Source organism: Fopius arisanus, unplaced genomic scaffold, assembly GCF_000806365.1.
Source record: "Fopius arisanus strain USDA-PBARC FA_bdor unplaced genomic scaffold, ASM80636v1 scaffold00064, whole genome shotgun sequence".
In the NCBI taxonomy this organism is placed as follows: Eukaryota; Metazoa; Arthropoda; class Insecta; order Hymenoptera; family Braconidae; genus Fopius; species Fopius arisanus.
In genome coordinates, this window is record NW_011887803.1 from 232,215 (window position 1) to 247,721 (window position 15,507).

The following is a 15,507-nucleotide window of genomic DNA, read 5'->3' on the forward strand; positions in this document are numbered from 1 at the left end:
AAATTTCGAATTTTTCACTTTCAGTGAAAATTTCAGTGAAGAGCTCTTCGATTGTCATGTTCCCCTGATACTTTTTCAAAAATTTCGAATTTTTCCCTTGCAGTGAAAATTTCAGTGAATAGCTCCTCGATGTTCATGTTCCCCTGATACTTTTTCAAAAATTTCGAATTTTTCCCTTTCAGTGAAAATTTCAATGAATAACTCCTCGACGTTCATGTTCCCCTGATAATTTTTCAAAAATTTCGAATTTTTCAATTTCTATGCTTATACATTTTTACTCGATACTTTACTACTCGATCTTTTCACCACTTGTCGACATACCAGTGATCCATTTTACCCGCTGTTGGTATTCCAGGGATCTGAATTACCGACGGCCTGTATTTCACTAGACGTGAAAATTCTAAATTTAAAAATTTGAAATTTAAAATTGTTGAAAAATTATCAGGGGAACATGAACGTCGAGGAGGTGGTCAATTTTTAAATGATATTTCGAATGATTAGTCATTTACAAAAAGAAAAAAGGAATTATTTAATAAAAAAAAATGAATGTTGGCGGAAGCGAACCCCAGCCGTCGGCGTGCTAGTCAAGCACGTTACCGATAGGACAACGCGCTCTTTGCAACAATATAATTTCATTAGTAGTATATCTTCAATATATTGAATCTTTTTTTCCATTCGAAATTCCAAAAAATGTGGCTTCCCCCTTCCGCTCATCTACAGTCGGCTAAATTTCAGTTGAACAATTAAAAAACAAAAAGCATTCATACCACAGAAAATAAAATTCACCCCGTCGACTCGATGGACACCCCATCATTGCAATAAAAATTGGGTTAATAAAAAAAAAACTACTTTGATATATAAACAATTATAAGTCCGGTTTTCATGATAACTCCAACGATTTTTCACATGAAAATTTGACTGCACCCCGCCATTTTAACCCACGCCAAAGATTCAATATGGCGGACGGTAGATTTGGAAGTTTACTAATGGCATGAGTTTTTCGGATTAAATTCGTTTAATTCATTGAGACTAGTCGTTATTATGCATTAATTCCGAGAAATCATCGCCGAAAAGAGGTGAGTCTTAATTTTTTCCTGGTTTTTTTCGTTTTTCCGTTTATTAACGGATTTTTAGATTTCCGGTCGACGGCAGTCTCGTGTCGGCATTCGGAAATCTGGAAAAAACATTTTCTTGTTTTTTTATTGTTAGCTGTTTTCGGCGTTGTGGAGGTTTTATTATTTTCCATTCGTTCCATCTTTTTTATTTCATTAGTGAAACCATTTAATTTATTTCAATTTCACGATTTGCTCGGAATTGAAGGAGTGATACCACATGTGAGAGTTTCTTTGGTTTTTCATTATTTTCTTTCACATGTTTTATCTAGAGGTTAATATCTACTGGTGAATTAATTTCAATAATTTTTGATGGATTTCAAAGGAGAAATTTGATATATTGAAAATGATGAAGTGCGTAGGGGTCCTGAAACCAACTGTACATGTGGGTTGGCTGCTGCAGGATTTTGTGGCTCGTCCTTGGCGAGGCTGACAACGTCCTGTGGTTGGATCAAACGCTAAATCTGATTGAAAATAAAAAAAAAAACAAAACAATTAATCAATTCCCATGATTTCAAATAAAACACACCCCCAAACTATTGATAATTCATAATGACTAATTAAAAAATGACAAATTTTGATATTCCAGAATAAAAAGGAATCAAAATGTCGATTCCCCCGTACCATCTGCTGGGCCCCAACCCCTGGGCTACGATGATGGCCCAGCAGCAGGCACATGCCCAGTTGGCAGCTGCTCAGGCTCATGCTCAGGCAGCAGCTCATGCCCAAGCTGCACATCACGCTCACATGCAGGCAATGGCAACAGGTCCACCACTTCCTCAATTACCAAAGCAACCGGAGGTACTCTCCGAGGACAAGCTACAGGAGAAGGCCCAGAAATGGCAACAACTCCAGTCAAAACGCTTTGCCGAGAAGCGAAAATTTGGATTCGTTGATGCCCAGAAGGAGGACATGCCACCAGAGCACATCAGGAAGATAATCAGAGATCATGGGGACATGAGTAGCAGAAAGTATCGCCACGATAAACGAGTTTACCTCGGAGCCCTGAAATACATGCCCCATGCTGTTATGAAACTTTTGGAGAATATGCCCATGCCCTGGGAGCAAATCAGAGATGTCAAGGTTCTCTATCACATAACTGGCGCCATAACATTCGTCAACGAGATCCCCTGGGTGATTGAGCCAGTTTACATTGCCCAATGGGGCACCATGTGGATTATGATGAGACGAGAGAAAAGGGATAGAAGGCACTTTAAGCGAATGAGATTTCCACCGTTCGATGACGAGGAGCCTCCCCTAGATTATGCTGACAACGTTCTCGATGTTGAACCTCTGGAGGCCATTCAGATTGAACTGGACTCTGAGGAAGATGCTAGTGTTGCTAATTGGTTTTATGAACACAAACCACTGGTTGGGACGAAACATGTGAATGGCTCAACGTATCGTCGATGGAATCTCACTCTTCCCCAGATGGCCACCCTTTACCGTCTGGCCAATTCTCTGCTGACTGATCTCGTCGATCAGAATTTCTTCTATCTCTTCGATCCAAAGTCATTTTTCACAGCTAAAGCACTGAATATGGCTATACCTGGGGGTCCCAAGTTTGAGCCACTTGTTAAGGACTCCAATGCTGCTGATGAGGACTGGAATGAGTTCAATGATATCAATAAGATCATTATCAGACAGCCCATCAGGACTGAGTACAGAATTGCCTTTCCTTATTTGTACAACAACATGCCACATTTTGTGCATCTGTCGTGGTGAGTCCAGGAATTATATTTTATGTGGAATTGTAGATTTATTGATAGTTATTGATGATTTATTTATCTCCTAAAGTCCACACAATGTTTTGATGGTCTTTATGAAGATTTAGAGATTACCACTAGCAGTGTGGGAGATAAACGGTAGTTGTTATTCGTATTCCTCGAGGAATTAAGAGGAACACTGCTGATACTACCGACACAGGAAGCCCAAATAATAATAATAATAATAATAATAATAATAATAATAATAATAATAATAATAATAATAATAATAATAATTTCCGTAGATGTAGTTGAACTGCTAAATGAATTTTTAATTTTTAAAGAACATGTTTACGTTGAAATTAATATCAAATTTTCCATCAGAAAATATTCCATGTGATTTATGACTTGGTAATGAAAAAATCAGTTAAATCAGATTAATAAAAGTATTTGACCTGTTTTTTTTTTCAGGTACCACGCACCCAACGTTGTGTACATAAAAACAGAAGACCCAGATCTCCCAGCATTCTACTTCGACCCCTTGATAAATCCCATCTCTCACCGTAACTCCCTCAAAACAGTAGAGCCCCTCATTGATGACGACGAGGACTTCACTCTCGATGAAGAGGTTCAACCATTCCTCCAGGAGACACCCCTGTACACCGACAACACAGCAAATGGTATTGCCCTGCTGTGGGCACCACGTCCCTTCAACACTCGATCAGGCAGGACGCGTCGTGCCATTGACATTCCCCTCGTCAAGTCATGGTACAGAGAGCACTGTCCACCAGGTCAACCAGTTAAAGTCAGGGTGAGCTATCAAAAACTCCTCAAGTACTTCGTACTGAATGCCTTGAAACACCGTCATCCCAAGCCTCAGAAGAAGCGTTATCTCTTCCGCTCTTTCAAATCTACAAAATTTTTTCAAACAACGACAATTGATTGGGTTGAGGCGGGACTCCAGGTGTGTCGTCAAGGCTACAACATGCTGAATCTCCTCATTCACAGGAAGAATTTGAATTATCTTCATCTGGATTACAACTTCAATCTTAAACCAGTGAAGACACTGACCACAAAAGAGCGTAAAAAATCACGTTTTGGTAATGCATTTCATCTCTGTCGTGAGATACTTCGACTCACTAAACTCATCATTGATTCTCACGTGCAGTATCGTTTGAACAATGTCGATGCCTTTCAATTGGCCGATGGCCTCCAGTACATATTTGCTCACGTGGGACAATTGACTGGAATGTATAGATACAAGTACAAGCTCATGAGACAGATCAGAATGTGCAAAGACCTGAAGCACCTGATTTATTATCGATTCAATACTGGTCCTGTGGGAAAGGGTCCTGGTTGTGGATTTTGGGCGCCAGGGTGGCGAGTCTGGCTCTTCTTCATGAGGGGAATAACTCCACTATTGGAGCGGTGGCTGGGTAATCTTCTATCACGACAATTCGAGGGACGACACTCTAAGGGAGTCGCAAAGACTGTGACAAAACAGAGAGTTGAATCTCACTTTGATCTTGAACTGAGAGCATCAGTGATGCATGATATCGTTGATATGATGCCTGAGGGTATCAAGCAGAACAAAGCGAGAACCATTCTTCAGCATTTGTCAGAGGCATGGAGATGCTGGAAGGCTAATATACCTTGGAAAGTACCGGGACTACCAATTCCCATCGAGAACATGATTCTGAGGTACGTGAAGATGAAGGCTGACTGGTGGACAAACACAGCTCATTACAACAGGGAGAGAATAAGGAGAGGTGCCACTGTTGATAAAACTGTGTGCAAGAAGAATCTTGGTAGATTAACTCGTTTGTACTTGAAGGCTGAACAGGAGCGACAGCACAATTACCTCAAAGATGGCCCTTATATAAGCCCTGAAGAGGCTGTTGCCATCTACACGACAACTGTTCACTGGCTCGAGTCGCGGAGATTTGCACCTATTCCATTTCCACCACTCTCATACAAACACGATACAAAACTTTTGATTTTGGCGTTGGAAAGATTGAAAGAGGCTTACTCAGTCAAATCAAGACTCAATCAGAGTCAGAGGGAGGAGCTTGGACTCATTGAGCAGGCGTATGATAATCCTCATGAGGCATTGTCCAGGATAAAACGTCATCTGCTTACACAACGAGCATTCAAAGAAGTTGGAATTGAATTTATGGATCTCTATAGTCACCTCATACCTGTTTACGATGTCGAGCCACTCGAGAAAATAACTGATGCTTATCTGGATCAGTATCTGTGGTACGAGGCTGACAAGAGGAGATTGTTTCCACCGTGGGTTAAACCCTCGGACACCGAACCTCCACCACTTCTCGTTTACAAATGGTGTCAGGGTATTAATAATCTTCAGGATGTGTGGGATGTGTCGGAGGGTGAATGCAATGTTCTTCTTGAATCAAAATTTGAAAAGCTCTACGAGAAGATTGATTTGACACTTCTCAACAGACTTCTACGTTTAATTGTTGATCACAATATTGCTGATTACATGACAGCCAAGAACAATGTTGTTATCAATTACAAAGATATGAATCACACCAACTCTTATGGTATCATCAGAGGACTCCAGTTTGCCTCGTTTATTGCTCAGTATTATGGGCTTGTACTGGATCTTCTGGTTCTGGGGCTGCAGAGGGGCAGTGAAATGGCAGGACCTCCACAGATGCCCAATGATTTTCTCACTTTTCAAGACACTGACTCTGAGACAGCTCATCCCATCAGGCTCTACTGTCGGTACGTAGACAGAATTCATTTGTTCTTGAGATTCACTGCTGATGAGGCGAGGGACTTGATACAGAGATATCTAACTGAGCATCCAGATCCCAATAACGAGAATATCGTGGGTTACAACAACAAAAAGTGCTGGCCGAGGGACGCGAGGATGAGACTCATGAAGCATGACGTTAATTTGGGAAGAGCTGTATTTTGGGACATTAAGAATCGTCTCCCCAGATCGACAACTACTATTCAATGGGAGAACAGCTTTGTATCTGTTTACTCCAAGGACAATCCCAATTTGCTGTTCAATATGAGCGGATTTGAATGCAGAATTTTGCCAAAGTGCAGGACAACTCATGAGGAATTTAATCACAAGGATGGTGTGTGGAATCTTCAGAATGAAGTGACCAAGGAGAGAACTGCTCAGTGCTTCTTGAGAGTTGATGACGAGAGCCTTCAGAGATTTCATAATAGAGTCAGACAAATTCTCATGGCATCTGGTTCAACGACATTCACTAAAATCGTTAACAAATGGAATACAGCACTCATTGGATTGATGACGTACTTCAGAGAGGCTGTTGTCAATACCCAGGAGTTGCTGGATCTATTGGTAAAGTGTGAGAATAAAATTCAAACGAGAATAAAGATTGGTTTGAATTCAAAAATGCCATCGAGATTTCCTCCAGTTGTATTCTATACACCCAAGGAATTGGGAGGTCTGGGGATGCTGTCAATGGGGCACGTTTTGATTCCTCAGAGTGATCTCAGATGGTCCAAGCAGACAGACGTGGGTATCACTCATTTTCGTTCAGGAATGTCTCACGATGAGGATCAACTCATTCCAAATCTTTATCGCTACATTCAGCCATGGGAGTCTGAGTTCATTGATTCGCAGAGAGTTTGGGCTGAATATGCGCTTAAGCGTCAAGAAGCCAATGCTCAGAATCGTCGTTTGACACTTGAGGATTTAGAGGACTCGTGGGACAGAGGAATACCTAGGATCAATACGCTATTCCAGAAGGATCGTCACACCCTGGCTTATGATAAAGGCTGGAGAATTCGTACGGAATTCAAACAGTATCAGGTGCTCAAGCAGAATCCATTCTGGTGGACTCATCAGCGTCACGATGGAAAACTCTGGAATCTTAATAATTATCGAACTGATATGATTCAGGCACTTGGTGGAGTCGAGGGAATACTCGAGCACACCCTCTTCAAGGGGACTTACTTTCCAACGTGGGAGGGTCTCTTCTGGGAGAAGGCGTCAGGTTTCGAGGAGTCGATGAAGTACAAAAAACTCACCAATGCCCAGAGATCGGGTCTCAATCAAATTCCCAACAGGAGATTCACCCTCTGGTGGTCACCCACTATCAATCGCGCCAATGTATACGTTGGTTTTCAGGTTCAGCTCGATCTCACTGGTATCTTCATGCATGGCAAAATTCCAACCCTGAAAATATCATTGATTCAGATATTCAGGGCTCACTTGTGGCAAAAAGTACACGAGTCCATTGTCATGGATTTGTGTCAGGTGTTTGATCAAGAGCTCGATGCCCTTGAAATTGAAACTGTCCAGAAGGAGACGATTCATCCGAGAAAATCGTACAAGATGAACTCATCTTGTGCTGATATTCTACTTTTCTCGGCTTACAAGTGGAACGTCAGTCGTCCATCACTCTTGGCTGACTCGAAAGATGTAATGGATAATGTCACAACGCAAAAATACTGGATTGATGTCCAGCTGAGATGGGGTGATTATGATTCTCATGATGTTGAGCGTTATGCCAGGGCTAAATTCATGGATTACACGTCTGACAACATGTCCATCTATCCTTCACCCACTGGATTACTTATTGCTATTGATTTGGCTTACAATCTTCACTCGGCTTATGGTAATTGGTTTCCTGGATGCAAACCACTCATTCAGCAGGCAATGGCTAAAATAATGAAAGCCAATCCAGCGCTTTATGTGTTGAGAGAGAGAATCAGAAAGGCACTGCAGCTTTATTCGTCAGAGCCAACAGAGCCTTATTTGTCATCTCAGAATTATGGTGAGCTCTTCAGCAATCAGATAATCTGGTTTGTCGATGATACAAATGTGTATCGTGTCACTATTCACAAGACATTCGAGGGTAATTTAACGACAAAACCGATTAATGGCGCTATATTTATCTTCAATCCTCGAACGGGCCAGCTATTCTTGAAGATTATTCACACGTCTGTATGGGCTGGGCAGAAGCGTTTGGGACAGCTTGCCAAGTGGAAGACTGCTGAGGAAGTTGCTGCACTCATCAGATCACTTCCTGTTGAGGAACAACCCAAGCAGATTATCGTGACAAGAAAAGGTATGTTGGATCCACTTGAGGTGCATTTACTCGATTTTCCAAATATCGTGATCAAGGGATCGGAGCTGCAGTTGCCCTTCCAGGCTTGTCTCAAGGTTGAGAAATTTGGTGATCTCATTCTCAAGGCAACTGAACCCCAGATGGTGTTATTCAATCTTTACGACGACTGGTTGAAGACAATATCATCGTACACTGCATTCAGCAGATTAATACTCATTCTGAGGGCACTGCATGTTAATACTGAGAGGACTAAAGTTGTTCTCAAGCCTGATAAGACAACAATCACAGAGCCCCATCATATCTGGCCTTCGTTGACTGATGATGAGTGGATTAAGGTGGAGGTACAGCTGAAGGATCTCATTCTAGCTGATTATGGAAAGAAAAATAATGTGAATGTTGCGTCACTAACGCAGTCGGAGATCAGGGATATTATTCTGGGTATGGAGATATCAGCGCCTTCTGCACAGAGACAGCAAATCGCTGAGATTGAAAAGCAAACGAAGGAGCAGTCACAGCTTACTGCAACGACTACAAGAACAGTTAATAAACATGGCGATGAAATAATAACAGCTACAACGTCTAATTATGAGACCCAGGCATTCTCTAGCAAGACTGAGTGGAGGGTAAGGGCAATATCTGCTACTAATCTTCATCTGAGGACAAATCATATCTACGTGTCGAGTGATGATATCAAGGAGACTGGCTATACTTACATATTGCCGAAGAATGTTCTCAAGAAATTTGTCACCATCTCGGATCTCAGGGCCCAGATATCGGGGTATTTGTATGGAATTTCACCTCCAGATAATCCACAGGTGAAGGAAATACGTTGTATCGTCATGCCACCGCAGTGGGGCACTCACCAGGTCGTTCATCTTCCAAATTCCCTTCCTAATCATCAGTATCTCAAGGAGATGGAGCCTTTGGGCTGGATTCACACACAACCCAATGAACTTCCTCAGTTATCTCCACAGGATATCTCCACTCATGCCAAAGTTATGGCTGAGAATCCGGTGTGGGATGGGGAGAAGACAATTGTCATCACTTGCAGCTTTACTCCTGGCTCTTGTTCGCTGACTGCTTACAAATTAACACCTAGTGGATTTGAATGGGGAAAGCAGAATACGGATTGTGGAAATAATCCCAAGGGGTATCTACCCAGTCATTATGAGAAGGTCCAGATGCTGTTGAGTGATAGATTTCATGGATTCTTCATGGTACCCAGTCAGGGCAGTTGGAATTACAATTTCATGGGGGTTAGGCATGAGCCTAGCATGAAGTATGAATTACAATTGGCTAATCCTAAGGAATTTTATCATGAGGTACACAGACCTGCACATTTCTTACTGTTTGCTGATCTTGAGGATGGGGGCAGTGGCGTTGGAGCTGATCGGGAGGATACTTTTGCGTAAATGGGGAGGAGGTTCTCGAGACATGTAAATATGGTGAATTTTTTGGGCGTATTTCGTCGACATGCTTTGAATTTTGTACAGAATCTTCGGGTTTTAGTGAGCATTGGTGATTATCGTATGTATTTCATGTGTAATTGAGGTATCGAATAAATCAAGTATTCCGACGATTTTTGATAGTCGAGAGTGTGAATTTTATCTTCAATTTGGAAAAAAATTATTTCGAAAAAAGTTATCGTTTTCCCTCGAAAATCCTAAGTCGGTCCCTCAGCGGTGCAATTTTAAAAAAAGAGTATGAGTTTTTAAATATTTCTTTGAAGATTTTAATATTATCTTCAAAACAGAAATATTTTGCATGAAAAAAAAATAATTGATTTTGGAAAAACGAAATTTTTCGGCGACCGTGGAAAAAACCAACTTCTATTGTCGTACCGCTGTTTAATTAAAACATTTGATTCGAAGAGATAAATCAATGGCACCTGTCAATAAACGAATCAGTAATATCCACAATGATTTATCGATTTATCGGGATCGTTTTCTTTTCTCCAATTCATTTGAAAGTAAAAACGTAATCGAAAAAATTTTTCTTCTGAGAATTATAATAGGAAATTGGTAGAAAAAAGAAGATTCATTATTTCTGTAATATCCAGATTTAATATATTACAGAATAAAACAACAATAATGAAGATATTTAAAAGATTCAATCAATCGTGTATTCTCCATTGAGATTCTCAATTTCTATGAGTTCTCGGGATTCCCACAATTGTTTAAACAATCCTGAAAAATTTTCTTGCAGTCTTCGGATCCGTTGGAGGCTGTCAGTCTCGCCGCATATTCACAAGATTCAGCTTCTCCAAGACAACGAGTTGTACATATCTCGTTTTGCGCCGAAACATCAATTGCATTAATAGCAATTACAAGTAAAAAGCAAATGGTCATTATTTTCATGGACATCATTTTCTGGAATTAGAAATAGTTCAATTAAATATCTGGACTGAGAGAAAAAATTCTACAGCGCAATTCGAGGTATTTGAATATTCTGAAAGAGTAGTCTTCATAGAAGTTATATTTTTAGTAGATACCTTTATCTCCGTAAATTATCATGTTTACAAATGTGTCGATATTATTTGTTCTGGCGTTAGCCTTGAAGAGGTGAATTCTACCCCATTACCCACGTCACTAATGAACACACACCATAAAATCAAAAGTATGAAGAGGTAAAGATCTATTGAGATTTGAATAGAACATTTGCTTATAAAATAATATTGAAATTGAGTCCAAAAAGAGTTTTATTCACTCAGCATGAGGAGGTGTCCTCAGATGGATGGAGAAAAAAAATTTAAGAAACCAAGAGTCGATCACCTCGGGCCCAAAATTTCCCTTCCCCTTCCCCCGGTCCAGTCTTAATGTTTCTTGCAGCTGACCCTCGGGGCCTTATCAACAAAAAATTCCGACGTGAAAGAAAAATACTATTTCTTTTTTTCCCCGTTTGAATGTTAAAGATTATTAAAAAATTTCCGACGGATGTCACATTACTATAACTATTAGTTTATTTATAAACTAGTCTTAATTTTATTTTAGTGGGGCGTGGAAAAAATTAATGATGTGATTACCGAGATATTTCACTTTCCACATGTGAACATTTTATAATATCGTTGATGAATTTTTAATTGATGTGATTTAATTTAATTAGTTTAATCTTGAATAATGAGTGTTGACTTGAATGAATAAATTTGACAGTTCATACCTGCTATTATTTCTCCTGGTGGATCGAGAAGAATTTTTTTTCAAAGTCTTGTTAATGGGTACTATAATGACGGAGCTCGTCGAAGAATTTCGAATGGGCTATCGAAGAACAGCTAACACTTGGAAGGCTACAAGTTATATCCTCAGCACGTTGGGATGTCAACCAACCAGAGGCGCTAGTTCATAGTAAATCCCTTTCCATATGTACTAAATCTGTTTGTTTAATGTTATTTGGCGGATCTCGGATTTTTATCTTATCAAACATGTTTAACTATTTGCCCATCAGGTTTTTTCTCGTTCTAAGAAAGTTATATAATTTTGTCAACTGCACGTGGAGAAATGTTCCAAAAAAATGCCGGAACATCTCACGTAATCTCTAAGTGGAGCAATCATCACATAAATTTTACGATCTGTTCCATAAAAATTACTCACCGGCCGGACGTTCAAAAAATAAAAAATATAAAATCGTCTCATCCCCAATTATCGAGCAGATCCTCAGGATAAAATCGAACAGCAATAATTGAGTACTGAACGAGAATCGATTGATTGATGTCGAAAACAAATAAAAAAACCTTTTGCTGTCTTAATATAAGAGCCTATCAATTTAGAGGCGCGCCATACGCGCCTGGCAAAGTGTTTACAAATTATTATTTGCTATCTTTAATTTAATGACAGAACAAAAATCACCAGATAATTATCTGGTGAAATTACATTGTCATTGTATATCGATATTTTCAGAATGTAATTTAGAAAATTTTCCTATGACAAATTGTAATTGAATTATTCTATTACTTCTGGGGATAAGAAAGTGACAATATTCTCCATATTAAATTTTATACTTTATTTCCATGAATTTTTCGCTACATTTTTTGAGGCATCGAGGGATATATAAGAAACATTGTTGCTTTACGATCTGAGTCATGAACCGCAAATCGGATAGACAGTCTCCAGTATTTTTCCAGCATTTGTCTGCACATTCAGCATAATTTGCCGATACATCAATTATATTGGCACTTATGAGGAGAATTAAAATAGTGACGATTTTCATGAGCATCATTTTCTGGAATGATAAAGAAAGTGCGATTAAATATCTGGACTGAGAGAAAAAATCGTTGAACGTATTTCAAAATATTTGAATATCCTGTAAATATTTTTTATATTTATTTCTGTCCTCCACATAGCTCTTACGGTATGAATTCGGCGATAGTATTTGGTCAGCGTTTAGATTCTAAAGTTTAGAGATAGAGATAGAGATATTCAAGAGATAAAGATCTATTGGAATTTTGAATAGAACATTTACAACTACTGGAACTGAGTCACAAAACAATGGGAGAATGATTTGTCATATTTATCTATGACGGAGGAGCAAAATAACGATTAACGATTACGAATTGTTGAAAGAAAAGGGAAATTTTGTATTTCTCTTCCATTTTTTCCATTTCTTGCGATCTATTTTGAAATAAAGAATTCCTAAAGAGTTCCTAAAATTCCTAAGAATTCCTAAAGAGCCCTATTTTTTTATTTAATGACTGCTATTAGTTTATCCATTAAAAAAATCTCAACTTGATTTTATTGCAGCGATAGATGAAGGCGCATTGGAAAAAAAATAAAAATAAAATTTGGACATGCAATCATATCGATGCAATATAATTTCTAATAAATGTAATTTAATTGAATTTAACTTGATGAGTTTGTTTAAATAATGAAGATTGGGTTGAATAAATTAAGTCAAGAGTCTCACCTGGTATTATTTCTCCTGGCGAATGGGAAAGAATTTGTTGGTCAGACTTATTAATGGGTGATATAATTTATAATAGTGTTAGCTTGTCAAAAAATTGGTTTTATGTGTAAAATGTTAACGTACCCAGAATTTATACCATGAGTCCTAAAATGCTGACCAATCCGGAGCTTTAGTTCACAATACCTGAAGACTCCTCCCATGTGTCTATTCTTTTAAGTTCATATAGGAGATCTCGATGTTTAATTTGTCACAGATGTTAAATTCATTGACATGTTGACTTAGTTTAATTTTATTTCGTAATTGAATTCCCTGATCAATCAATTGGGAGGAATGAAAAATGATTTTTCATTCCAGTAATGAAATGGGTGACCTCTCAATTACGTGCGATAAAATTTTCTTCGCGTTTTGGCTGTATTTTTGAAAAAAATCAATCTCTCAGAATTGAATTCTTCATTCGACTTAAAATATCACAATTTTCATTGAAATCGAATAATAAATTATTCTTCACTCAATGAATACTTTATTAATCTTTTACTATTTATGTAATTGGATATTGTTTCACATAATTTCAACTGAATAAATGTCTTCAAAAAAGTGTCACAGGAGTTTTTTACATTTTTATTAAAATTGTGACAAGAATTTTTCATAAGGTATTAAATTACGACATAATATTATAAATAGACAAACTTCTGTTTATCCACTCGTTGATCTAGGAACTTTTCTGAAACGACGAGTCAACTTTATTAATTCCATTTCACAGTGATTATGATAATATATTCGCAAAACGCATTATTTGTAACATATAGATAAGAAGGTGAATGGAACTTGTGAAGAGAAAATTGTGATAAGAATGCTGTTCAAGGGGTTGGTGCAAAACCAGCAGCAACACATGCAGTCATGCACACCCCAAGTGCTGCATTGCATGCCAGAATAGCTGGTGCAACACCTGCACCAGCAGTGACGACGCCAAAGGTAGCCCCAGCTCCTGCATAGCAAGCAACAGCTACTGCATTGCAGCCAGTCTGGCAGATTCCATAGGCCAAAGGTCCAGCCATTGTATCACCAGCAATGATAAGTAAAATCATTCCAATAATCACTTTCGTCGACGCCATGTTCTGGAATAATAAAAGCCCAAGATGAAAAACATCTCATCTTAAAGCAATACAAATTCAAAACGCTTTCTAGAGAATTCCAGTTTTCAGGGGAACAGTTTTTTGCCGATATATCGAAATCAAAGCGAGATAACGATTTTTTCATAGATAACTTTTTGGCAGGTCTCGTTTTTTTATATAAAAAATATTCATGCAAAAAAATGGCTAGGTCCTTCAGCGCCGAGATATTGAAAAAAAAACTTACTTATCTTGTTTTATTATCGGACAAAACGTACCATTATGACGTCAGAAAAATCCACGGAGAAAAAAAAATAATGAATTATTAGATTATTCTGTCAATAGAATTTTTTCATATAAAAATATAAAAAAGGGCTAACTAATTCTCGATTCACAAAATATATCGATTAACTGGAATTCGTTCCAGGAAATAATAACAATCGTCGACATAAGGCGGAGAAAATTTTGCGTTGAGTCGGAGACAAGAGAAAATAAAAAATCTGTGCATTGTAATATTTTTTATGCAATACATCTAGGCAGTAATGAATAATAGTTATTTATTTAAAATAATTTCAGGGACTGATTACTATATTCCGAATAATAATCGATTAATCGGATAATGATTGCCACAAGAATTATTTTATCAGTTGAAATTTCCAGAAATCCGAATGTAGGAATTTTCTAGAAGGAAAGCTCGTCTATATTCCGAATTCTTTCGGAGGAAATTCGAGAGTAAAATTATTAATCGTAGATTATATTGAATAAAGAAACGTACATACTTGACTGCGTATTAGCTTGAGTTATTCTTGAAGACCAGTATTTTGGAAATCCGATTCCACCGGGGGAGTTTTATGGCTGATTGTTCTTGACCGTTCAATGTTTTACGACGAAATGCACGATGGCCACATCAAGTCCTGCCTTCTGCGAATTCCGGGGATTCCCACAATAACCGAATTGCTATTTCTGGAATTTTTTCTCCTCAACGACAGCCTGAGAGTGCAGCACTGTCGATTTTTTAAAATTCGTTGGCAATATTACGACTTAAGAATTCCGGGGATAAAATATTTAACGCAGTATTTTATTTTTCCATTTTTTAATCTTTCATTAATGAAGAATTCGAGGCGATTTTGTTTTGTAATGATGATTAAATTCGAAGACATTCAGACGTGGGGATCAGCGGATATGGACCGCCGGAGTTGCACGAAGATAATTCGTTTTTCCCCTTCCCATCGTTCTCTCCGGTTCTCTCCGGTTCTCTCCGGTCCTCTCCGGTGGACTTCGTCGTTTAGTTCGTGTGTGCAATTCCCTCGTTTAAATATTCGTCAATTTTATGTACCGACTGTACACATACCTTATCTACTTACTCTCTTTCGGTATATCCATCTTGCACTAGCAGTCGGCAGTTGCGATATTTTTTCTGAATAATACCATCTGTTCAGTATTCCTAGAAAGTACCAGGATCGAAAATCGAATTGAAGCGCTACACCACTTTCCGCTATTTTACTTATTAGAAAGGCGGCCGACAAAATGGCGAAAACACCGGATAACTCCCGACATTTTCTGAAATCCTATTACAAAACTTCCATTTTATTAAAATTTAAACTTT

The 15,507-nt window shown here is 38.5% G+C and overlaps 2 protein-coding genes across 3 annotated transcripts; one reads left to right on the plus strand and one right to left on the minus strand.

Annotated features, from left to right (window-relative positions):
- The first annotated feature begins 950 nt into the window (after positions 1–950).
- Prp8 (pre-mRNA processing factor 8) lies at positions 951–9,586 on the plus strand. Its single transcript, XM_011308995.1, has 3 exons — positions 951–1,076; positions 1,702–2,833; positions 3,290–9,586. The coding sequence occupies exons 2-3, from the start codon at positions 1,719–1,721 to the stop codon at positions 9,306–9,308; spliced, it is 7,134 nt and encodes a 2,377-aa protein (XP_011307297.1). The 5' UTR covers positions 951–1,076; positions 1,702–1,718; the 3' UTR covers positions 9,309–9,586.
- Positions 9,587–13,466: 3,880 nt separating this feature from the next.
- On the minus strand, positions 13,467–14,835 carry LOC105269031 (uncharacterized). Of its 2 annotated transcripts, none has more exons than XM_011308997.1 (2): positions 14,677–14,835; positions 13,467–13,907 (listed from the first exon to the last, which is right to left on the minus strand). In XM_011308997.1, the coding sequence occupies exon 2, from the start codon at positions 13,902–13,904 to the stop codon at positions 13,650–13,652; it is 255 nt and encodes an 84-aa protein (XP_011307299.1). In that variant the 5' UTR covers positions 13,905–13,907; positions 14,677–14,835; the 3' UTR covers positions 13,467–13,649. The 2 variants fall into 2 exon arrangements, with proteins under 2 accessions (XP_011307299.1, XP_011307298.1); XM_011308996.1 differs by having other exon boundaries at positions 14,681–14,832.
- Positions 14,836–15,507: the final 672 nt, after the last annotated feature.